The sequence below is a fragment of the Zalophus californianus genome, chromosome 4 (assembly GCF_009762305.2).
Source record: "Zalophus californianus isolate mZalCal1 chromosome 4, mZalCal1.pri.v2, whole genome shotgun sequence".
NCBI lineage: Eukaryota > Metazoa > Chordata > Mammalia > Carnivora > Otariidae > Zalophus > Zalophus californianus.
The window spans coordinates 17921981-17946768 of NC_045598.1; the positions used below are offsets into that span (position 1 = coordinate 17921981).

General features: G+C 48.3%; 1 protein-coding gene across 1 annotated transcript in view; it reads right to left on the reverse strand.

Annotated features, from left to right (window-relative positions):
* The window catches only part of LOC113926974 (cytochrome c-like), a 39798-nt gene extending 18515 nt beyond the window's left edge, over positions 1–21283 (reverse strand). Inside the window, exon 1 of the mRNA XM_035726991.1 lies at positions 20959–21283. Within this exon, the coding sequence (XP_035582884.1) occupies positions 20959–21283 (325 nt within the window). The remainder of the gene's footprint in view (positions 1–20958) is intronic.
* Between the last annotated feature and the right edge of the window lie 3505 nt (positions 21284–24788).

Here is a 24788-nt window from a genome sequence, read left to right on the forward strand (position 1 = left end):
TCATGGAGGGCCTCTCTGAGGAGGTGACATTTGAACTGAGACCTGGTTGATGGGAAGGAGGGAGTTGCAGGATGTTCTGGCAGAGGAGAACATTCCAGGAAGAGGAGACAGTTAACGCAGAAGGCCCAGACAGCAGGCCCAAGTGCCCAGTGCCCGGCAAGCAAGGGCGACGGTGGGGGCTGGTGCAGAAGGAGAGGGGAGCAGGGACCAATCACAGGGCATCTTGAGGTCATGTTGAGGAAAGTGACTTTTAGTTCTAATGTGACTGGAAGCCAGCTGGAAGTTCTGAGCAGGAGAGTCCTGCAGTCTGATGCACATTCGCAAAATACCGCTCTGTCCACCACGTGCCGATGGACTATGGCAGGGTGGACGGGACAGCTGATGAGAAGTGGCTGGTCATGCGGACCAGGCTGCAGGGTGGGGAGAAGTGATCAGATGGGCTAAATCTCAACAGCAGACCCGGAGGAGGTGCTGACAAATAGGATGTGGGGCGTGCGGGATATAGAGGAAGCCAGGATGACGCCTGGGTTTTGGATCTGAACGATATTTATTTATTCATTCATTCATTCATTCATTCATTCATTCATTTATAGGAGGTGGGGAGTGCCAGTGCTCACGAGGTTGGAGGAGGAGCAGAGGGAGAGGGAGAGAGAGAGAATCTTAAGCAGGCTCCACGCCCAGAGCGGAGCCCCACATGGGGCTTCCCGTGGGGCTCGATCTCACAACCCTGAGATCATGACCTGAACCAAAATCAAGAGTCTGACGCTTAACTGACTGAGCCACCCAGGTGCCCCAGCTTTGAACAACTTTTATTGGGCTGGGGAGTCTGGGGGTGAACAGGGCTGGGGGGGTGATGATCAGGGTTAAGTATGGGGACATATTAAGTTTGAGATGTCAATGAGACATCCCAATGGCCCAGTGGAGTGGGCAGGTGGATTTAGGAAGCCTGGGGTGGGGGTCATCAGTGTAGAAATGTGACCAGGGAGGTCACCCACCTCCTGGCTCGAGTGCTCTTCTTGCCATTTGTCTCTCTGTCCCGCCCTTTCTTGCTGCCTCGGTGGCTCTCTTCTGGGAGCAGGCGGCAGAGGCGGGCCTCTGGGGTGATGCAGAGCCCTGCCCTCTGCTTTCCCCACCTGCCCTGGCCCCGTTCCCTCGGCAAACAGCCCCAGGCCTCCTAGGCCGCTCTATTTCAGCAAAGCGTTCCAGTTTGGCAAAGCAAATATAGCCGAGGAGAAAGGCAACACCTTGCAAAATAGCACCAGGCCCCCAAAGGAGATTTTCTTGGCCTTGCCTTTAACTTTCTCAGCTGGCCACAAGCCAAGAATGTGTCCTGTATTTTCTTCCTTGGTCCCTCCCCACCGCCCACCCCATCCCTGGTGTCTGCAGTTTCCCAGAGTGTTAATCTCCCATCACGGGAGTGGGAGACCTCAGAAATGGCCCGGGGGTGCACAGCTGGCCTGGGCCATTCTCCTCCCTCCCGCCGAGCCCTGGGCTTCCGGCAGAGGGGTGGGAAAGAGTGTGGGCTCTGGAGCAGAACCACCAGGATGGGAGTCCTAGCTTGGCCGCTGTGTGACCTCAGGCAAGTTATTTCCCTTTCTGTGCCTCAGTCTCCTAGGATGATAACAGTACTGCCGACAGGTCTGTGGTGAGGCTGGAACGAGTTATTAATATGTGTAGGGCTTAGAAGGCTGCTTGGACACAGTAAGTGCTCAATAAGTGTTGCTGAGTATTATGATTTTCCTGGGCTTGGTCAAGATAGAGAACACAGGCCCCTGAGGGGCACCGCCTGCATTCGGGTACCAGTGCCACGACTTGTCACCTAACCCCTGGGTGCCTTGGACTTCTCTCTGGCACAATCGTCCTCACTAGCTTGTCGGGCTCATGGAGGGGCTACAGTGCAGCCCTTACCGGTGCCTGGCACAGGGGCCTGCATGCTGTGTGAATGCTGAATGGGGGGAAAGCAGGGCACCTCCATCCCCGGGCTTCCCACGTGCAGCACAGGCCCCTCACCTGCACGGGCCGGGCTGCAAATCACTCCCTGGCAGACTTCCTGCTGCTGCTGGGAATATGCCACCACGATGGCCTCACTTCTGTGGCTTAGCACATTGCATGATTGAAACACAGCTAGCTCAGGAAGGGGTCCCCATGTGGTCTTCGGTCCTGTGAGGACCTCAGTGTGAAGATGTTTATGAGCTGTTTTCCTGAGAGGGATATGGGAAGGGAAAGCGTGCTCTCCCATCATGCCTCTCCACCGGACTCAGACCCGTGGGCCCTCCTGGTGCCTGTTGCAGGGGTTCTGGCCCCTCGACCCGAGCCTGCCAGCCTGGCCCAATGCACCTCTCAACACACATAACCTGCACGATCCCGAGACCCACCTGGACTTCTTGGGCTTTCTGACGCCAGGGCCTTTGCTCATTCTAGTCCCCTTACCAAAATCAGATCCCTCTTCCCTGTCCCCGTTCACACTGCTCGTCGCCTCTCTCCGGTGGTCTCTGTCAGGGTTTCTGAGCCTCGGCACACCTGACACGGGCGGTCGAATGTTTCTTTGTGGTGGAGATTGTCCTGCACATTGTAGGATGTTTATCAGCATCCCCGGCTTCTACTCACTACCCATCTGTGACAGCCAAAAATGCCTCCAGACATCGCCAGATGTCCCCCAGGGTGCGGTGGAGTTGAGAGCTGCTGGTGTATAGTATAAGCAAGGCGTCTGGGGTTGGCTGGACCTTGGCTTTCCACCCTGGCTCTGCCCCTGCTAACTGTGGGGCTGGCTGGGCCAGAGCTGCAGGGGCCTCGGTGTGCTCGGCTATAGAATGGGCACAAGAAAGCCTGTCCTGCAGATGACATTTTAAGACCATCCCGGGAATAGGTGTCTGAAAAACTGAAGCTAAAATGCCGTTGACAACAATGCCATTTGACTCGGGCTACGTTCCTCCTCCCAGGCTCCTCATTTCAGGGGGTTGTGCCCCTGTCCCTCCACCCACTTCAGGCGGGTCCCAAACTCTGGAGTCATCTTTGATTTTGACAGCCCACATTGCCCATCAGCAAATGCTTTTGCTACCTCCCAAACCACCCCGAAGTAGCCTTTCTCCCCACTTCTACTCTGTACCCCAAATCCCCCTGTGGACACTGTAGCAGCCTCCTCCACCCCTGGCCTCCCCTCCCCCCCCCCCCACCCTCCCGGTCTAATCCGCGGTCAACACAGCAGCCTGGGGGTCTCCTTACAACGAACTCAGTCAAACTTGAGTCAGTCACAGACTCGGAAGCAGGGCCTCTACGGCCTGCCCCCCCCCCCCCACCTTGCCCAGCGGCCACCATCCGCCCTGGCCTCTTCCTCAGATGGAATGGTGATCACCCTGCCACGGGCCTCTGGCATCGGCGCTCGCCTGGTGGGTGTCGCCACACTAGTCACACTTCCACTCCCGTGCGGTCCTGGGGGGCGGGGGGGCTGCCTGACTCCCCCCTACAGCACCCTCCCCCACCCCAGTTACTCTCGGCCCCTTTATCCTACTTTATTCTCTTCGTGGCCTTTATCACAATCAAAACTCTGCTCTTTATTTGTTTACAATCTTGCCTATTCATAGCATTCCCCAACCAGCATGGTCAGCTTCTTGGGAGGGGGGCCCTGTCCTGCCTGCTGTGCATCCTCACGGCCACAGACAGCCATCCAGCAAGTGCTCGGTGAATATGGAACTGCAGCTGTAAGGTGTTGTCCATCTTTAAAACACAGTTCAGGGGCACCCGGGTGGCTCAGTCGTTGGGCATCTGCCTTTGGCTCAGGTCACGATCCCAGGGTCCTGGGATCGAGCCCCGCATCGGGGTCCCTGCTCCACGGGAAGCCTGCTTCTCCCTCTCCCACTCCCCCTGCTCTCGATATGTCTCTCTCTGTCAAATGCATAAATAAAATCATTTAAAAATAAAATAAAATAAAACTCAGTTCAAATGTCATCCAGCCCCCCTCCTTTCCCAAATGGAAGCCTTGTGTCCCTCCTCGGGGCCTCCGAAGCATCTGTATTTCTCTCCCTGGTTGAGTCCCTTGGCCCTGATTTTCCCAGCTCCGCAGTGAGCTCCAGGACAGCAGCGACCCAAGCCCACTTACTTCTGTGCTCTGCACAGAGCTTGGCACAAAGAAGTTTCTGCATAAACACAGAGAGGGACAGTGAGTACCTAAGGAGGGCTGAGAAGGACCCTGTGGTTTGCTGATGGTCTCAGACGCTTGGCAGACAAGTTTCACGTCTCCTGCTATAGCAGATTAGAGATGGCTGTGAATTCTGCGACCTTCCTCTTATGGAGAGGCAGGGTTTAAGTCCCCTTGAACCTGGGTGGGCTCACGTCTGCTCTGACCAACAGAATATAGCAAAAGTGATGCCCTTCCAGGTCCTGGGTTGGGCCTTGAGAGACGGCAGCTTCTACGTGCTGTCATGGGGAGCCTGGAGCTGCTGCAGGGGTGGCCCTCATGACCTGGGCTGGTGAAACCCGGCGTGGGGGCCCCAAAGCCACGTGGAGGGGCGGTGCCGCCCACCTGAGCCCTGCCTCACCGCCGCCCGCACAGAACTGCCAGGAATGTGGGTGAAGCTTCAAAGGAGCCCAGCTGCCTGCTGAGCCATGCAACCTCAGGCATGCCATCTAGAGCTAAATCGTTGCCCCGCCGACCCCTGCCTGGATGCCCAGCCCACAGAAGCATGAGATGCAATGAAATGTTTGTTTTTAATCACCAACTTTGTAATAGGTTATCAGGACACATGTCAGCTCCATGGGAGGCAGCTGCCCGGGCAAGAGTCTGAAGCTGTGACCGGTGGGGAAGGTTCTGTGATCTACGAGCGAGGTCAGGATCGGAGGGAAGATGGGGCATTATCCGGGGCTTCCCTTTCCACTTTCCCGGCGAATTGTGCCGAATGCAGTAGGATGTGATTTTATTTAGTCCCCACAGGTAGGGCTTATCCTCTCCATTCAATAAATGAAGAGACTGAGGAACAGAGTGATTGTAAAGCTTGCCCGAGGTTACTCAGCTCACAGGGGGCAGAGTGGGTTCTGTGGCTCCAAAGTCCACACTTTTCCCACTCAACAAGTCAAGAACACAAAGCTCTCCCCCATCAGAGGTTTTCAAACCTCCCCTCTGTCCTGATGGATTGCTGACCCCTTGCTCTGCCCTCTTTTTTTTTTTTTTTTTTAAGATTTTATTTATTTGACAGAGACACAGCGAGAGAGGGAACACAAGCAGGGGGAGTGGGAGAGGGAGAAGCAGGCTTCCTGCAGGGAACCCGATGCGGGGCTCGATCCCAGGACCCCGGGATCATGACCTGAGCCGAAGGCAGACGCTTAATGCCTAAGCCACCCAGGCGCCCCCTTGCCTTCTGTTTTTTTTGCCAGCCCTCAGTCCTCACGGCCAGGCCTTGACTCCGGGGAGGGAGACAGATGGCACGGGGCCAGCATCCCCAGGGCCCCAGATCTGCTGGGTTTCCCCTCTGTCATGGGAGGCTGGCGCTTAGGTATCTCTCAAGGGTGGAACCAGGCAGGTTTGTAAAGGGCTTAACAAAATGCCCGTTTCACAGCTCCGAGAGCCCAGCAAAGCCAAGCACTCCATGCAAGGTTCTTAGAGAGCAGTCGGACCACACTTTCTTGGGGGAGTCGGAAGCCTTGGGTGGGGAGGGGGCGGAGCGGGGGGCTGCAAGCTCAGGCCCCGCTCTACCCCTTCCTGGAGGTGTGATCTTGAACCAATGACTTAATTTTCTCGTCTGTCAAGTATTAGACCTTCCTTGCATGGTAATTTTGGAAGATAAAAGGATTTAAGTTTAGTGAATTTCTAGAACAATGCCTGGCATACATTGGGGCTTATTAAATATTTCTTTTTTTTTAAGATTTTATTTATTTATTTGACAGAGAGAGAGCGAGAGAGGGAACACAAGCAGGGAGAGTGGGAGAGGGAGAAGCAGGCTTCCTGCGGAGCAGGGAACCCAACACGGGGCTCGATCCCAGGACCCTGGGATCATGACCTGAGCCGAAGGCAGACGCTTAACGCCTGAGCCACCCCGGTGCCCTTATTAAATATTTCTTGATGAATTAACGAAATGTTGGATAAGTCTTTGCGACGTTGAGGTGCATGCTCAGGTCTGGATCCCATGCTGGCTGGCTGGCTCTCAGTACTCACTGTGCTTGGCATGGAGTAGGTGCCTAATATGTATTTGCTGAAAAAAATTCTTCTAAGTCCAACCTAAGGTAGTCATTTTAAGGCGCAATAAAAAATGATATAATACATTCCAAAGCAGACAGAATTTATTCAGGTGACGATAATACTTCTGCTCTTCAGACCCCATATCAGGCAGCCTTATCTGTGAACCAGGAAGTAAGAAAAAAAAAAAGGCCTCTGGACACATGGAACAGGCAATATAAAGTTCACGCACCAATACCTATGACTTTTCTCCTGGAAGTACCCTCTGATCCTCATTTTTAACCTAGTTACTCTTGGTTTACAAACAAATCCAACAAGCATCACATGGTGGTTTCAAAGCCCACGCCAGACCGGAAAGAGCGAGCTGAAGATGGAGAAGTCCCTGCAGATGGAGAAGTGAGGGCTCAGGTGGACGTGATTCCAGTGGGAAATTGGGCTTCACATCCATAAAATAGGAACGATAACAAAATTCAGTACAACCCCATGATAATGTGAATTCTAGTAAACCAAGATGGGCAATGGGCTCCTGGTGCCCCTAGAAGTTATGGCCAGCTAGCTGGGCAGGCTACTCTAACTTTGCAACACACCATCTTACATTTTGTGTGGTTGGAATCTTCGGGCTCCACTTTGTGCTCTGCTTCAAGCTCCGTTGTTATGGCGGGTTTTGGTGAGGCAACAACGTTGCTTACCGAGGACTTCGTGTAAGCCAGGAGTTTCTATGCACTTCCTCTCTTGATCCCCACAACCAGCCCATGAGATCGGTGTTATTATCCCCTTATGAGACAGCAGGGTTTCTCAGCCTTGGAACTGTTGACTTTTGGGGATGGATAATTCCTTCTTGTGTATTGTAGGATGTGAACAGTATCGCTGGCCCCTAACCACTAGAAGCCGGGAACACCCCTGCCCCCCAGTTGTGATGACCAAAAATGTCTCTAGACAAAGCCCAATGCCCCTGCGGCTGAATCACCCCCAGTTGAGAACCTTGGTTAGAGGCCTAGAAACTGAGGCTCAGAGACAGTGAGGGTTGTCCAAGGTCAAACAACTCGGGAGTGCTGAGCATAAGCTCTGAGCTCCCAAGAGGATGCCCACAGAGACTGTTGTGAGGCTCAGATAGGATTATATTCTGGAATAAAGGTCACAACTTGCTATTCTGAAGCCTCTAGTAACCAAGCTGGGCCCCTTGGGGATGACCTTTGTTCTTGGGGACAAATTCCCCTGAACTTTACCCTTGACCTTCCTGACCCTTTCCCCTTCTGCCCTTTCTTGAGGGTTTCTTCCCAGTTTCCTCTCCACAAGGTGGAGGTAGCAAGGAAAGGCGGTATCTGAGACCTTGTACTCCATTTTTGATAGGCTCCTGGTTTCTTCAAAGAGTGATTTCCTAGGAAGAAATAACACTGCCCCTCCTTTCCCCCAGTCTTGGTTGCTAGGGTTATTACCTGAGCTGGTTGCCTTGTCGAGGGCACAAGTCAAGGATGGCAGTTAGGTTGTCTGGAACCCAACAACCCCAGTGAATTTGGTGGGGCATTGTGTTGAGAAGGATTCTGAGCTCGTATCTGGGCTTAGTGGGGAAGCAGATTGTGCTGCATAATGGGCACAAGGAGTAGGGGTGTACTGAGCCATTTCTGTCCCTGCCTTAGGGTTAGAGGGAGCTGATTCTCCCAGGCATGTCCTGGGTCAAGAAGACAGGCTCTAGAAGGCAGGCCTTCGACAAAGGGATGGATCATCTGTATCCCTCTGGGCCTCGTTCCCGGTGATCGGGATGTGCAAGACTCTAGGCATTCTAGGTGGAGCGTTCTCTTGAGGGTGGGGGAGACGGCACCTCTCACGCACAGAGGTAGACAGGGAGCTGGGCATTTGCTGAGCTCACTGGATCCAGCACTGAGGTTGTGTGGCGTGTGACACAGAGAACTTAGCTGTGTGACACCATCTGTGCCTCTTTCCTTTATATCCTGCCTGGCCTTAGTAGCGTCTGGTTTTAAGAGTCTCAGCTACGCTGTGGGGCATGAAGGTTAAAACTCCAAGGCCACACTTGAAGCCGACTACGGAAGGGGGCGCTGTGCTCCTCTCCCCAGGACAGTAGGGATCAGTGGGAGGCCCCCAAAGAGAAGGGGAATCTCAAAGGACAAGATTTGGAACCACCCCACTCTGCTGCCCACCTTGGAGGCTGTGGCTCTGGATGACAGATTCCCTGTAAAACACTGCCCTCCCCAAGACTAGGGGCCAGTTCAGGTCTTGAGTTGGAGGGATCTGGGAAATATCTGAAACCATTTCACCAGTATCCAAAAGGATGGCTGCATACACATGTCACAGCCCGACTGCCGGTGGGTACGGGGGTCACAGGCCCTGGCTTTTCATGGCAGTGGCTTTCAAATAGATCTTTTTAAAAGATTATTTGTTTATTTATTTGAGAGAGAGAGCAAGCGAGAGAGCATGAGCAGGAGGGAGGAGCAGAGGGAGAGGGAGAAGCAGACTCCCCACTGAGCAGGGAGCCGGATGCGGGGCTTGATCTCAGGACCTCAAGATCATGATGTGAGCTGAAGGCAGACAGCCTCTTACCCGACTAAGCCCCCTAGGTGCCCCAATAGTTAGTTCTTTTATTCCAAACTGTGAAGTGATAAATTTTCAAAACAGTGGAAAGCATGAACTTTTCTGGATGTGAATTAATTCATTCAATAGATATTTATCGAGCACACCTGTGTGACCGGTCCAGTATCAGAACAGACAAAAACCCCAGCCCTCATGTAGGTGACACTCTGGTGAGAGAGACAATGAGGAGCAAGAAAGTAAAGCGGAGGACGTGTTCGGTAGTGATAAGTGTTAAGGAGAAAAAATAAAGTGGAGGAGAACAGGTGAAGGGGGAAGTAAAATTTTCAATCAGATTGGCCAGTGGAGATGAGAGGGTGAATGTTGAGTCCAACGCTGAAGGAAATGAGGCTGCCAGCCACAGGTGATCAGGGAAGAGCATTCCAGGCTGAGGAAACAGCAAGTGCAAAGCCCTGAGGTGGGGGCGTGTCAGCCTATTATGACGAACCTCTAGGAGCAGAAGCAGCATGAAATGAGGGGAGAGCGGGTGGGGGGGGGGTACCGGGAGGTGACAGACCCAGGCCGTGTAGGATGTACAAGGCGTGGTAACGAATGTGAATTTTCCTCTCAATACAGAGGCCATGCCAAACAATGTTAATGGTGGTTTTCTCTGGGGAGTAGAATTTTAAATAATTTATCTTTACTTTTTTGTTGTATGTTTGTGTGTTTGCTTGTTAATACAATGTAGACATATTGCTTTTAGAATAAGAAAAAGACCACATATCTTTCTAGCTTTAAAAACGCATGTTTTGGGGCGCCTGGGTGGCTCAGTCATTAAGTGTCTGCCTTCGGTTCAGGTCAGGGTCCCAGGGTCCTGGGATTAAACCCTGCATGGGGCTCCCTGCTCCGCGGGAAGCCTGCTTCTCCCTCTCCCTCTCCCCCTGCTTGTGTTCCCTCTCTCGCTGGGTCTCTCTGTCAAATAAATAAATAAAATCTTAAAAAACAAAACAAAACAAAACAAAAAGTATGTGTTTTTGCTGAGTTTTGCATTCTCCCCGCCCCCTATATTTTAAGGCAATTCTTAAGCACATCACAAAATTGGATTGGATTTGTCTTTTGGAAGATTTTTTTCGTAGAAGTAAAAAGCACCTGAAATCTTTTATGGGATGAAGTGGGTAAAAGAAATCATCATATTGAAAACACAAAGTAGAGTACATTTATAAAGTGGGAAGTAATGTTTTCTTCCACTCCAATGATTGAGGACATTGCCCAGTGGAAGGAACACTGAGCAGGGTGTGGGGTGCTGTCGACAGCGGGGGGCAGAGTGAAGGGCACAGCTGGAAGCTGACTGTCCCCTGCCCAATCTGTCCCTGTGCTAGGTCTCGTAACCACCTGGGCTCAGTTTTCTACTCTATAAAAAGGGAATAATAATTACGCCGGTGTTAGTGCAGGAAACGAGCCGTTCAAGGCATGTTGAACAAGAGAGATTTAACACGGGGAATTACGAGATTACAGAATCACTGGAAGGGAATCAGCTCTAGGCAGGTCCTCTGGGAACCATGAGAAATGATGCACTGAGGAGCTACTACAACTTTGAGGTCAGGCTCAAGACATACCCCTAACTGCTAATCACGGCTCATCAGGAAGGCAGATCCAGAAGCCACCAGCACAACTGCCTCTTGGCACCTGTGTTTAAAGGGCACTCCAAATCTGCTGCAGAAAAATGTCCTATGTCCCTGCTTTTGCTGGCCAGCAGAACGACTAAAAAGGAAAAGGGGGTTCTGCCTCTCCTCCACCTATAAACATCTCACTAGGATATAACTCCTAGCCAGAACCCTAGGTGCAAGGGAGTCTGGGAAATGTAGTTTTTCACTTTCTAACCTTCTCACCAAGATAGTCTGGGTCCTTTGGGAGCAGATGCAGGGACAGAATTAAACATGCAAGGATCTTACTAGGGGAGCTGCCTGAATAGGAGAAAATAGGTAGGGAGCCAGACAAAACTGGAGACTGCAAAGCAGGTCTGATTCCAAGTGAGGGGGAGATGGAGAAAAGGCTGGGTGGGAGCATCTAAGGAAGTTTTGGCAAAGCCAAAGTCGATAAAGGACTCCCTGTCTCCAAGGGCCGAGTCTGTGTTGGCATCCCAGTCTTTCACTGAGCCGTTCCATGGGGATGGATTTCAAAGCTCGGCAATAACCTTGGGGGCGCCTGGGTGGCTCAGACGTTAAGTGTCTGCCTTCGGCTCAGGTCATGATCCCAGGGTCCTGGGATCGAGCCCTGCACTGTGCTCCCTGCTCCGTGGGAAGACTGCTTCTCCCTCTCCCACTCCGCCTGCTTGTGTTCCCTCTCTCCCTCTGTCTCTCTCTGTCAAATAAATAAAATCTTAAAAAAAAAAAAAAAACCTTGGGCAATAACCTTGGGCAATAACAGCCTCCCCCGTTGTAGCAAATTTTCGAGGCATGTTCTCGCACCTGCTTCAGGAGGGTGGGATGGAGGTGGAGTGAATCAATCCCCCGTGGGGTAGCTGACTCACATGTCCCACAGCACCCCGCGAGAGGGCCGAGAATCCTGCCCTCACTCTGTGGGCCTTCAAAACCATGTGGGACAGGCAACCCTCTGTCCTTATCAGCAAGCCCACAATGGCTTGTGTGTCGCTAGGACTTCTTAAGTCTTGGGACCCCTTGACGTTCGTGAGTATTATTGAGGGTTTTTGTAGGTTATATCTGTTGCTAATTTTCACGAGAGAAAGGAAACCTGAGAAATTGTAGAAATAATTCATTCAAAGCAGTTGTCCTCAGCCGGGGGCAATTTTGCCTTCCAGGGGACACTCGGCAATGTCTAGACATTTTTGTTCATCACGACTGGGGGTTAGCGAGCGCTGCTGGTGACAAGCGAGCGGAGGTCAGTGATGGTACCAATACCCTTCATGCACAGGACGGGCCCACAACAGAATTATTCGGGCCGAAATGGCAATAGTGCCGAGGTTGAGAAACCCTGATTTAAAGTAAGGGTAATAAACTCATTAGATGCGGACATTAAAACATATTGTTATAAGAAATAATATTTTGCAGGGGCACCTGGGTGGCTCAGTCGGTGAAGCATCCGACTCTTGGTTTCAGCTCAGGTCATGATCTCTGGGTCGTGAGACTGAGCCCGGAGTCACGTCCTGCGCTCTGCGGAGAGGCTGCTGGAGATTCTCTCTCCCTGCCCCTCCCCCACTCATTCCTCATTCTCTCTCTCTCTCTCTCTCTCTCTCTCTCAAATAATAAATAAAATAAAAGTCTTTAAAAAAAGAGGGGTGCCTGGGTGGCTCAGATGGTTAAGTGTCTGTTTGCGGCTCAGGCCATGATCCTGGAGTCCTGGGATCAAGCCTCACATTGGGCTCCTTGCTCAGCGGGGAGTCTGCTTCTCCCTCTCCCTCTGCCTCTCCCTGCTTGTGCTCTCATTCTCTCTCTCAAATGAATAAATAAAATCCTTAAAAAGAAATTAAAAAATTTTAAAATATTAAAAAAACTTAAAAAAGGAAATCATATTTTCCAAATAAGAAAAAAGCCAGAAGAGTGGCATTGTTTTCCGATTTTTTGCAGACCTCTTCAATGTCTGTTTTCTTGTGGCTGCTACTGCATTCAATCTGTTGCAAGACCACATGTCATGTACCTTCTGGAAAACTCCAGAGGATGAGTTTTGTCAGGGAATAAGAATGAAAGAGACAAAGAACGTCTCAATACTATTAGGAAAATTGTTTTGACCTGTGGACCCCCCAAAGTGTCTCTGGGACCCCCAAGGAATCCACCTTTGGAGAATGGCTGCTGTAGGAAGACCCTCCCAGACTATTTCCAGAAACAACTGTTGTGTTTTAGGTGTGAACACGTCTGGCCCCTGCTGTCCCCTGTAGGAGGGCAGTTGGGGACAGGGGAGGGAGGGATTGGTGAAAAGCCAAATGTGTGCAGTGCCCCGAGCCCAGCCCCCCTTCTCCTCGCTCTCTGGTGTTACTTCTGTCAGCCCCTAGACAATTTCTAAGGACAGATCTCACATTTCACCTCCGCGAGAAAACAACAGGCCAGACAAGTGGGAATAAAAGGAAAGAGGAGAAAGGGGTGGGGGAGGTGGGCTTCCTTGGCTGTTCTGAGAGGGAGGAAGGGGTGCCCCCAGCTGCTTTGGGGTCCCGTGGCCCTGGGTGTGTGCGGACGGCCCATGGCTTGGCCTTGCCCGTGAGCCCGGCCCTGGCAGCAGCAAGCAAGGTGGCCTGCCTGGTCTCTGAGTCACCCACCTGAGTTTCACAGGGTGAGATAGGCTAATTTTTGGCAAGGAGAGAGGGAGCCCCAGGCTTTGAGGCCCAGGAGGGGTGAGCCAGGGTGTTGCCTTTTCTCTCAGAAGGAGCCCTGAATCCAGGTCAGGAAGCCAACCACTCATGAGGCCTGGCTCCCTGGGTCCCCCTCTGGGTGAGCCCATCATTGTCCCCATGCCCCTGAGCGGGTGGAGAGTTCTGTCCGCCATATTATGGCGGCTGAGGAGCCAGGAGCACCAGGGCACTTATGGAGTACCTGCTGTGTGCAGCAGGCTCTGAGCCAATTCCTTTCGGTGACGTTTGCATTTAATCCTGGCCACAACCCGCACTGCGGGGATTGTCATTACCCCCCTTTTATCCACGAGGACGACAGAGCCCAAGGAGAAAATTACTTATCCATGGTCCAGGGAGACTAGAACTGGAACCGGGTCTGGGTTTGTCGGGATCCACAGCCCAGACTCATAACCTTTCTCCTATAAATCGTACTAAGAGGCGGGCGTGTACTAAAGTACCCGATTACGAGGGCACACTCTGAGCCCTGCACCACATGCCCAAGATACAGACAATAAAAACCCACTCCTGCTTTCCTCCCCACTCTTTCTGGGGTGGGAAGGGGCGGGGGCAGGGGAGGGGGGGAGGGCTGGCCAAGGAAACAGGTGATTATACTGGATTGTGCCAAGTTCTGTGATGAGGTAAGCGGGGTGCAAGCGAGCCCCGGAGGCCTCTGACCCAGACTGGGAAGAGGGTAGACAAGGACGGCTTCCTGGAGGAGACGATGCATTAGCTAGAGGCAAGTTGGGGGTCGCCAAACAAAGAGGAGGAAGAGCATCCCAGCTGGAGGAATGGCAACTTAGGGGCATGCACCCAGTGACCCTACTCCCCCTTTTGACTCGTTACCGGGACACTACTTCTAGCTAGGAGTTCTGGGGCTCTGGGATTTCTACCACAAGCCCCCTACCCTGTTTACATTCTATTTCTAGGTGAGAATCAGACTGGGCTCTTATCCGGGGAATAACAGTCCCTGCATGGAAGCCAGGGACAGTAGTGGTGGATGGGGACTCAGGGTGGCTCCAGGCCCGGCAGTGCGGGGGTGGGGGTGAGGTTTGGAAGTGGGGGGTGCGGGAGGTCACGCTGCTCCTGAAAATAGATATTTATATATCGCTGAGTATGGTTTCCATTCTGGGCACAAACCTGGATGCTGGACATAAAGTACTTCTCTGGAATTTTACAGTTGTGAACCTCGGGATGAACCCAAGACCTTACACAATTCCACACCCACATACAAGACCAATCCTGACAAAGGGGTCTCGTGTTTTCCTTTACCAGCCAAAGCCTACAACCGTGTGGCTGTGGGGTGCAGAGGTTACAATTTGCTTGCTTGGCCTACTGTGAAATGATATGCGTCTGGATGACTTTTTCGGGGGTGGGGGGCAGAATGTATACTCTTTCTAATTAATATGTCTTTCTATCACACAACTTCCTTATTGGTACCATCATGACGCCACTTTGCAGAGGAGGTAAAGGGGGCCCTGAGGAGTGAAGGCACCAGCTTGGGGGAAATAGTGGGGCCGGAATTAGAGCTCAGACAGCCTGGCGCCCAAACTCCCGGATTCTCACCCAGCTTCTCTGATGCCAGAAAAATCCATGAATCTGGGAAGGCCCCCTCCTCCCTTCGGCCTGTCTGAGCCTGGCCTAGCCTAACTCCTGATGGCTGGCTCTTTCAAGCCTTTCTCTCCCCCGGGGGGAGCGCAGGGAGGGAGAGAGAGTAAAGTGTCCAGAGTGTGTGTTTAAGGTTTTCCCAAGTGACTCAGGGGCTGGGCCCCAAAAGAAAGTCAGCCCAGCATGCCTGGGCAAGCCCCCTGTCCTGGTTCCCCTCTTTACCCAAACAAGGCTATGAGTGTGGGGCCACTTGGGGCCAAGAGGAGCTGTAAGGGGGCGGGGGGGGGGTGAATTGGTGCCAGTTGAGGGGGTAGAAAAAAAGGTCTTAAAATCGACCACCAGGAGGGAAGAGATTTCTTGCTTCAAAATAACTTCAAAATAGGAACTCCTGATAAATCCAAAGAAGAAAGTGTAAAACCCACGACCCCATCACTCAGGCATAAACACTGTTCATATTTTGGGTGTGGTTCCCTCCAGTGCCTGGTGTATGCACCTGACTATATACATATTTATATTTATAATAATAAATGTATTCATAATAACATTTTATTATTGCCAAAATAGTGTGTCTTCACTGTAGAATATTTAGAGAGTAGAAATGAAGACAAGAAGGTAAAAAATGATCTCAGCTAGGATGACTTTCTAGGTTTTCCTGTTTTCTTGTGAATTATCTTATAATGAATATATTAATACAAATCACATGCCACTTCTGCCTGCTAGAGTCTTCAGCATGGAGGTGGGCTCGCTGAAATCATTTCTCCAAACAGAACTTAAAGATAAAGTCATGGACTTTAGCCTCTTTTACATGGCAGACCCTCTTGAGAATCCGGTAAGAGCTACAGACACACAAAAACAGACACACAAAAATGCACACAGAAACGTCTTCCTAAAATGTCAGGGGGTCCACAGACTCCCTGCAATCCCCCTTTACATAGGAGCCAAGGGCCCCAGGCTCAAACTCCTCCCAGTTCCTGAATTATCAAGTGAAAACGGGCTTCTGATCCCGGAGCCCAGAGGAAAGTCACACCCAGCAACCCCTTCCTCCCCCCCACTCCTGCCCACACTCCCCTTTTTTCACCTGAATATTTTTATCGGGGATGGTTCAGTGTAGTTGACAGTTTAGGAGGGGGTTTCTCCCGGTTTAGTATTTCATTCCTTGGAAGAAAACCTTCATTGTCCTCATTTTGTTTTGCTTCTAAATACTTCAGTTTTTTTTATTTTGATGTGATTTCCAACATACAGGAAAGTAGTATGGCTAATACAAGGAACTACTATATACTCTGTTCTGTTTTGTTACAAAAATAACACATGCCAATGGTAACACGTCAAATGACGCCAAGGTGTGTGGAAAAAAAAGTTAATAGGCTTCCATTTCCCCTCCCAACACACAGAACATAAACCTTCTCTAAGCCCCTGGGAATATACATACGTACATACGTATGTATGTATTTACATGAATATGTTCTTTTTGCTTTAAAAAAATTCCCTTATTTTATACATACAGAATAGTTTCTATGTCTGAGATTTATGTTTTCTGTTAACTGAAACTATATACAGGGGCTCCTAGCGGGCTGTCTGCAGAGCGTGCCACTATTGATCTTGGGGGTGTGGTTTTGAACCCCATGTTGCATGTAGACATTACTTTAAAAAAAATAAAAACGCTAAATACAACTATCCAGGGCTGGCTGGCTGACTTCCACCCAATAGGGAAAATGTTCAGAAAAACATGAGGGAAAAGGAAAATATAAGTAGAAAATCAAGGGGATGGTTGAGCAGCTTTCAAGGAGCATGCGTGAGGATCTCGTGGTGGTCCAGAACACAGCCCTCTACAGTTTGCTTCTTTCATTTAATATTCTGTCTGACATCCTCTAGGTCAACTTCATTCCTGTTAGTACTCCATACTTTTTCATTGTATTGTTGGGCGGTACTTTCTTCAACCCATCCCCTATAAGTGCACATCCAGGTTGTTTCTGCTTTGCGGAAGTGGATAATCATCCTGAGGTAATAGTCATCCTGTGACATCTTTAACTGGGCTGTACCTAGACCATATAAAACTTTTGTGCGAATCAGCGAAAGGTGCCTCCCCAGGCAGACATGGGCTTGTAACAGGGCACTCCCTTGGCTTGGCAAGTAGAGTGTACGCTGGATTCCAGCCCCACATGCCCCACAGCCTGGTGTCCTTGTGCAGTGAACAACCTGCGCATCTATACATGGCAGTCTCACCTTGCACACTCATTTTTCCTCATGTACGAGGGATCTCTGAAAGTTAAGACTGCTCGGACAAAGGGTATGTGTGCATTTTTAACTATAAAAGATTCTGCTAGATTCATGTGTGTGTGAGTGTGTGTGTGTGTGTGTGTGTATGCACATGTGTGTGCTTACAAAATTGGTATCATATTATATTTGCTATAACATATTTATATGAACTGTAACATCTTTCAGTCCTAACATATTTTGACTCCCTTTTCTGTCACTACCAATTCTATGTTTGCACCTTGATTTTTTAAACACCTTTTGAGGTATAACTGACATACAATAAACTATAATTTTTTTGAGTGGGAGGCAACAGAAAAGGCTTTATTAGAAAATTCTCACCCTGGGGCGCCTGGGTGGCTCAGTGGTTTTGGTATCCGACTTTTGGTTCTGGCTCAGGTCGTGATCATGGTCGTGGGATCCAGCCCCAAGTTGGGCTCTGCACCCAGTGTGGAGTCTGCTTGGAGATTTGGGGATTCTTTCTCCTCTCCCGCTGCCCCTTCTCCCACTCATGCACACATTGTCTCTCTCTCTCTCCCTCTAAAATAAATAAACAAATCTTTAAAAAAAGAAAAAAAAAGAAAATTCTCACCCTGGACCGGTGAAGCGTAAATTATACCTATTTAAAATGTATAATTTCTGGGGCTCCTGGGTGGCTCAGTCGTTAAGCGTTTGCCTTCGGCTCAGGTCCTGGGGTCCTGGGATTGAGCCCGCATTAGGCTCCCTGCTCCGCGGAAAGCCTGCTTCCCCCTCTACCACTCCCCCTGCTTGTGTTCCCTCTCTGTCTGTTTGTGTCTCTCTCTGTCAAATAAATAAAATCTTTAAAAAAATAAAATAAAATGTACAATTGCTTACAAATATCGCCCCATTATATTGTATAACTGAAACTAATACAACATTATACGTCAATTATATCTCAATAAAAAATAGATAAACCCATAAATAGGCCAATAAAAAATGTAAAGCTTCGCAAGTTTTGACATATGGATACACTGTTAAAACCATAACCAAAATCAAGACAATGAACATATCCATCACACCCAATAGCCCCTTTGAAATCCCTCCCTCCCACCCCTTCCCGCACACTCTCCAACCCCCAGGCAACCACTGCTTTGCGTTCTTCACTATAGATTAGTTTATCCTCCCTACAATTGTAAAAAAAATGGAATTACACAGTATGTATTCTCTTTTGTCTAACTTCTTTCACTCAGCAAAATTATTTTGTGATTCCTCTATGTTGTTGCATGTATCCATAGCTCGTTCATTTGTATGGCTATAGGATGTACCACAATGAATTGTTTATCCACTCACCTGTTAATGGACATTTGGATTGTTTCACATGTGGGCCTCTGACAAATAATACTGGTGTGACAATTCATGCACAAATCTTAGTATAGATATAAGTTTTCATTTTTCTTGGGGAAAAACCTCAGAGTAGAATGGCTAGATCATATGGCTGGTGTGTGTTCAGCTTTTTAAGGAAATGCCCAACTGTTTTCCAGAGCGATTGTACTATTTTACCTTCCTACCAACAAGAATTCCGTTATCCCACATGCTCATCAACGCGATATAGCTGGTCTTTTTAATTTTTACAATTTTATGCGGGACAATTTTTTCATGCTCACTTTCCATCTGTGCACCTTATTTGTGAAGTATCTGTTCAAATCTTTTGCCCGTTTGTAGATTCGGTTGGCTATTTTCTTATTATTAGGTTTTGAGCATTGATAAATTCTGGACAAAAAGTTCCTTATCAGATGCCTGATTTGCAAACATTGTATTGCTTGCATTTTATTTTTTTATATTTTATAACTCTGTTTTTATTTACTTTGATTATATTTCATTTATTTTTTTAACAATTTAATTTTTTGTTGTTGTTTGCAAACATTTTATTTAATTTTGTGGCTTGTATTTTCATTCTCTTAATGGTGCTTTTTGAAGAGCAAAAGTCTTTAATATTAATGAAATCTAATTGATCAATTTTTCCTTTATGGTTTGGGGTTTTTGTACCTAAGAAATCTTTCACTGATTCAAGATCATACAGGATTTTTCCTAATGTTTTCTTCAAGAAGTCTTATAGTTTTGGGGCACCGGAGTGGGTTGATTAAGCAACTGACTCTTGATTTCGGCTCAGGTTATGATCTCAGGGTCATGAGATCGAGCCCTGCATCGGGCTCTGTGCTCAGCACTGAGTCGGCTTGGGATTCTCTCTCTCTCCCTCTCCCTCTGCCCCTCCCCACCTCAAATAAATAAATAAGTCTTTTTTTTAAAGATTTTATTTATTTATTTGACACAGAGAGAGAGCACGAACAGAGGGAGCAGCAGAGGGAGAGGGAGAAGGAGAAGCAGGCTCCCCGCTGAGCAAGGAGCCTGATGCAGGACTCGATCCCAGGACCCTGGGATCATGACCTGAGCCGAAGGCAGATGCTTAACCAACTGCGTCACCCAGGCACCCTAAATAAATAAATCTTAAAAAAAAAAAGAATTCTTACAGTTTTAAGTTTTACATTTAGGTCTCTGATCCAGTATGAGTTAATTTTTATTTTGATATGGGATTTTGTTTTTAATTATCTAAAACCTTATCACATAATTTACAAATTTGTGCTGATATATCTCCTCCAATCCTTCTTTTATTATTTTTTTAAAGATTTTTATTTATTTATTTGACAGAGAGAGACACAGTGAGAGAGGGAACACAAGCAGGGGGAGTGGGAGAGGGAGAAGCAGGCCTCCCGTCGAGCGGGGAGCCTGATGCGGGGCTCGATCCCAGGACCCTGGGATCATGACCTGAGCTGAAGGCAGTCACTTAACCGACTGAGCCACCCATGTGCCCCTCTCCTCCAATCCTTCTAACGAGTTGGCAGAAGCACCATTACCAATCATACGTATATGGTAATTTTACAGTTGTGTCTTTGAATAGCTGTTTAGAAGACAATCCTGAATTATGACCTAGTCTGACTTAGTAAAAAATTCACAAGCCAAATTTGCTGCCATGTCTTGTCACACTGAATTTTAAAAGCATCTGACCTTATAGATCATCTACAAAATGTGAGAAGTGCTAAATAGTCTTTATTTAATACGATACATAAACCTCACTAAAATGCCATTCATGAGGCAAAAGGCAACATTTTTGATGCAGGGTATGTTAATTAAATTGGTGTAGTTCAGACCACAAAAAGAAAGTGGACATAGCCAGCTAATCTTTAGCCCTTGTGGTTAACAGGCCAATGAACACAACTTGAAACACAGTGAGTGGAGTCTTGCTGTTCTCTACAGCAGTGATATATGAAATATATTATATATATATATAAACATATTAATATAACTAGTTATATAAATCTAATATAAAACCAATCTTCTACAGGTTTAGAGCTGGCATTTACCATCTCTGGGAAAAGCTGAACGTTACGGGGCACCTGGGTGGCTCAGTTGTTAAGCGTCTGCCTTCGGCTCAGGTCATGATCCCAGGGTCCTGGGATCGAGCCCCGCATCGCACTCCCTGCTCAGCGAAGAGCCTGTTCCCCCTCTCCCTCTGCCTGCCGCTCTGTCTACTTGTGCTCTCTCTCTGTCAAATAAATAAATAAAATATTTTTTAAAAAGCTGAACGTTACTAATCAATTCCAATCGTATCTTTAGACGGGAAAAACATGATAGTACTTGCTGAACCAGAATTCCTAGCAAAGTTCAGAAAGTTGATCACATGCATTTAACCACAAGCCAATCTTATTTAAATCAGGACTGTCCAAAAGAAATATTCTATCAGCCAGTCATGATCTGAATTCTAGTGTATGAGATCAATTTAAATACGGTACACATTTAAAAAGTCATGAGACATTTTTGTTTTCTAATAAGTAAGGCTGTGGCCAACTATTACTCCTTAGTAGCTTTTTTTTTTTTAAGATTTTATTTATTTATTTGACAGAGAGAAAGAGAGAACACAAGTAGGGGGAGTGGCAGGCAGAGGGAGAGGGAGAAGCAGCCTCCCCAAAGAGCAGAGAACCAGATGTGGGGCTCGATCCCAGGACCCCGGGATCATGACCTGAGCTGAAGGCAGACACCCAACCAACTGAGCCACCCAGGTGCCCCTCCTTAGTAGCTTTTTTGAGATAAGCTATCAAGTCTGCACTGTCCCCTGTCTTCTTAATGCCAGCCAAGATCATTTTTATTCCAGGGATGTACTTCTTGGGATTCTCCAAATACTCCATCAGTGTCTCCTCTCCCCAGGTGATACCTTTGTTCTTGTTAACATCCATGTAAGAAAATTCAGGTGCCGGACCTGTCTTTTGCCCAAACAGACCACGGCGATTTGGCCCAGTCTTGTGCTCACCTCCCTTTGTCAGGGTCTGGCACTGGGCACACTTCTGAACAAAAACCTTCTTGCCCTTCTCAACATCACTCATTTTTAAATTGCTCTTTCATCAGGTGCGAAACGAAGATGCCCACTCACAAGCCAGATGTCTGCTCTCTCCAATAGTCCTGTGGCAGCTCCCAAAGACCTGCAAATAGAAGGGCAGAGGAGCCCCTGTACTGGGCCAAGGTGAGGCTGAGCAGAAGTGAGAAGGGACCAAAGAGGAAGAGCAACCAAGACAAGAGGCCGCGAGGCTGCCCGCCTGCCCCAGTTTCCACAAAGAAGGATAAAACCTTAGCCTGACCCCTTGGACCCTCCAAAGGATCTTCAAAAGGTGAGGAAAAATTACATGCTCAGATACACTCTCATTCACAAATGGCTTCTCACAGAATTCTTGAGATTCACAGAACACTTACAATGTGAAGACCAGAGGGTATGGTGTGGGGATCCCCTGTTGCCTGTTTTCTGAGAATGATGGAGAATGCGTTTGAAGGTGTTGGTCCAGGCCATCATGAAACTATAGCTTCAGGCTTAGGAGAGATCTCAGAGGCTGTTGTCCACTCTTTCTCACTCCCTTCCCTCTTCCCCATTCCAAGGAGGCAAGACAACCCTACAGGTAAACACAGGCTTCAGCGCCCACCGTGGGTTGGGATCCGGCCTCTTCTGGCAGCTTTGCAGATAAATCATGTGCTCTCTTACTCACCTCTGGGCCTTTGCACACGCTGATCTGTCTGCCTAAGCCCTCTCTCTCAACCTTTCGTCAGATCAATGCCTCCTCCTTTCTTGGGACTTAGCTTAGACATCACTTCCTCTGGGGAGCCTTTTTTGACCACTGCCTACCCCATTTTGCCCTGAGTTAAAGATTTTCAAAACATTTTCAGTTTCGTCCAACACATACATGTCATGCTGTGTTCAAAGGATCTGTTTTTTTGTCTGTCTCCCCCACTACCTGGGAGCTCCTCAAGTGCAGAGATGATGGCTTCTTTGTTATGTAGTTTTAGACAAGTGATTTAACTTCTCCAAACTTCAGTTTCTTTACCGGGTTGCTTAGATTAAATCAGATAACCAAACAAAATTTATATAAAGTCCTTCATTTAGTACTGCGCACACAGTGGGTGCCCAAGAGATCCCTTAGTTCATAGTGACAATGAGCAACTGCATTTGTCAAGACTTGTTACAATCAATAAACTCTAGAAATTTCAGAGGTTTGAAACAATAAAAGTTATTCTACTTCTGGGAATATACCCAAAAGAATCAAAAGCAGGAAATCTAACAGATATTTGTATACCAGTGTTTATAGCAGTGTTTTTCACAATATCCAAAAAGTTAGAAACAACCCAAATGTCCACTGACAGATGAATGGATAAACATGTGGTGTATGCATATAATGGGATATTATTCAGCCTAAAAAGGAAGGAAATTCTGACACCTGCTACTTGAACGAACCTTGAAAACATTTGCTAAGTGAAATAACCCAGATACAAAAACAAATACTGTAGGATTCCATTTATATGAAGTACCTAGAGTAGTCAAATTCATAGAGACAGAAAGTAGAATGGTGGTGGCCAGGGACTGGGGGAGTGGGAATAGCCAGCTATTATTTAAGGGGGACAGAGTTCTAGTTTTGCAAGATGAAGAGTTCTGGGGATGGATGGTGGTTGCAAAACAACATGAATGTATTTAATGCCACTAAATTGTACACTTAAACATAGTGAAGGGGCCCTAGGTGGCTGTTGGTTGATCGTCCAACTCTTGCTTTTGGCTCAGGTCATGATCTCAGGGTCATGAGATCAAGCCCCACATCAGGCTCCACACTCAGCAGGGAGTCTGCTTGAAATTCTCTCTCTTCCTCTCCCTCTGCCCCTCCCCCCACTCACATGCTCACTCTCGCTCTCCCAAAATAAATAAGTAAATCTTTAAAAAATAGTTAAACTATAAGTTATATGTTATGCTTAATAATAAGAAAAGAATGTTAAAAAAAATATGAGGGGGGAAATCGGAGGGGGAGACGAATCGTGAGAGAATATGGACTCCAAGGAACAAACTGAGGGTTTTAGAGGGGAGGGGGGTGGGGGGATGGGTTAGCCCAGTGATGGGTATTAAGGAGGGCACGTACTGCATGGAGCACTGGGTGTTATGTGCAAACAATGAATCATGGAACACTACATCAAAAACTAATGATGTACTGTATGATGACCAACATAACATAACATAATAAAAAAATTAAATAAAGAAACGTTTTCTCTTCATTCCAGTTACAGTCAATGAGCTGCTCCTATATGGGGATTCTCCTCTATGCAGTGGTTTGGGGATCTAGGCTCCTTCCACCTTGTGCCTCTGTCATCTTCCGCATGTGGGTCCCAGTGCTACCCTAGAACAGAGGTTGCAAACTCTACCTGTGAACCAAATCCAGCTAGCAGTCTGTTTTTATATAGCCTTAAACCCAGGAATGGATTTCCATTTCCAAAGCATTGTGTAGAAGAGGAGGAGGTGGGGGGAGGAGGAAGAGGAGAAGAGGGGCAAGGGGGAAGGAGAAAGAAGAGTATGCGACAGAGATTGTATATGTCTTGTAAAGTCTAAAATACTTGTTATCTGGCCCTTTACCAAAAAAGTTTGCCGACTTTGCCTTAGAAACATTTCCTATTCCAGACAGCTAAGTGGTCCACATCACTTTCGCCCATATTCTATTGGCTAGAACTGTCACATGGCCATACCTGACTGCAAGGGAGTCTGGGAAATGTAGTCCAGCTGTGTGTTCAGAAAGAAAAGGAAATGACCTTGGTGGTCATCCCACAATGATGATGATAGTGATGATGGTGATGAAGAGCACTGGGGATATCTCTCCAACTGTTCCATTCTTCCCCCAGGGCAGCAATAATATAGTCAGGGAAGTTTACCTCGGCCCAGTTTAGTTCAGGACATTCCTGGTGATCCCATGTCCAGTGACTGGTTCAGAAATCCAGGCTTAAGCCAAGCAGGGAAGAGCATTCCTCTGGCAACAGTTATTGCTTCAGGGATGGGGAGGTGATCCAAGTTGTCCCAGACAGACTTAAAGGAAGGACTTTTGTTTGATGGCAGGTAAGACCTCTCTCTTCCTCTAGCTGTGGCCAGAGGAAGCACGACATCCAGAAGGCAGCCATCCTTCACTAGCTACAAGAGGAGCCTTAGGTAGGGTCAGCTTTGTACACCACAGAGCAGAGAGACAAACAGGACCCTGAAGACACTGTGGGGCTGCTACAGAACCAGCCCAACGTTCAGTTATGAGGCCTATAAAAATCCCTCCTGGTTTAAGCCACTTGGAGGCATGGTTTCTGTTGCTTTCAGCCCAAAGCACCCTAACTGATCTGCTGGCTTCTAGAACAACCCTGCCAAACAGCCTGCCAAGCTCTCCTAGAGGCCCCCATCCTGGAGTTCTCCCCTGTGGATTGCTGCTGAGGTCTTCCATATGTGAAGCCTGAGTTTACCTTGTGGCAACTTCCACCTGTTGTCCTAGAGCATCAGAATCAAAGGAAGCCTGCTTCCTCCATTTTGGGAAGAATACTTTTGATTTCAGTATT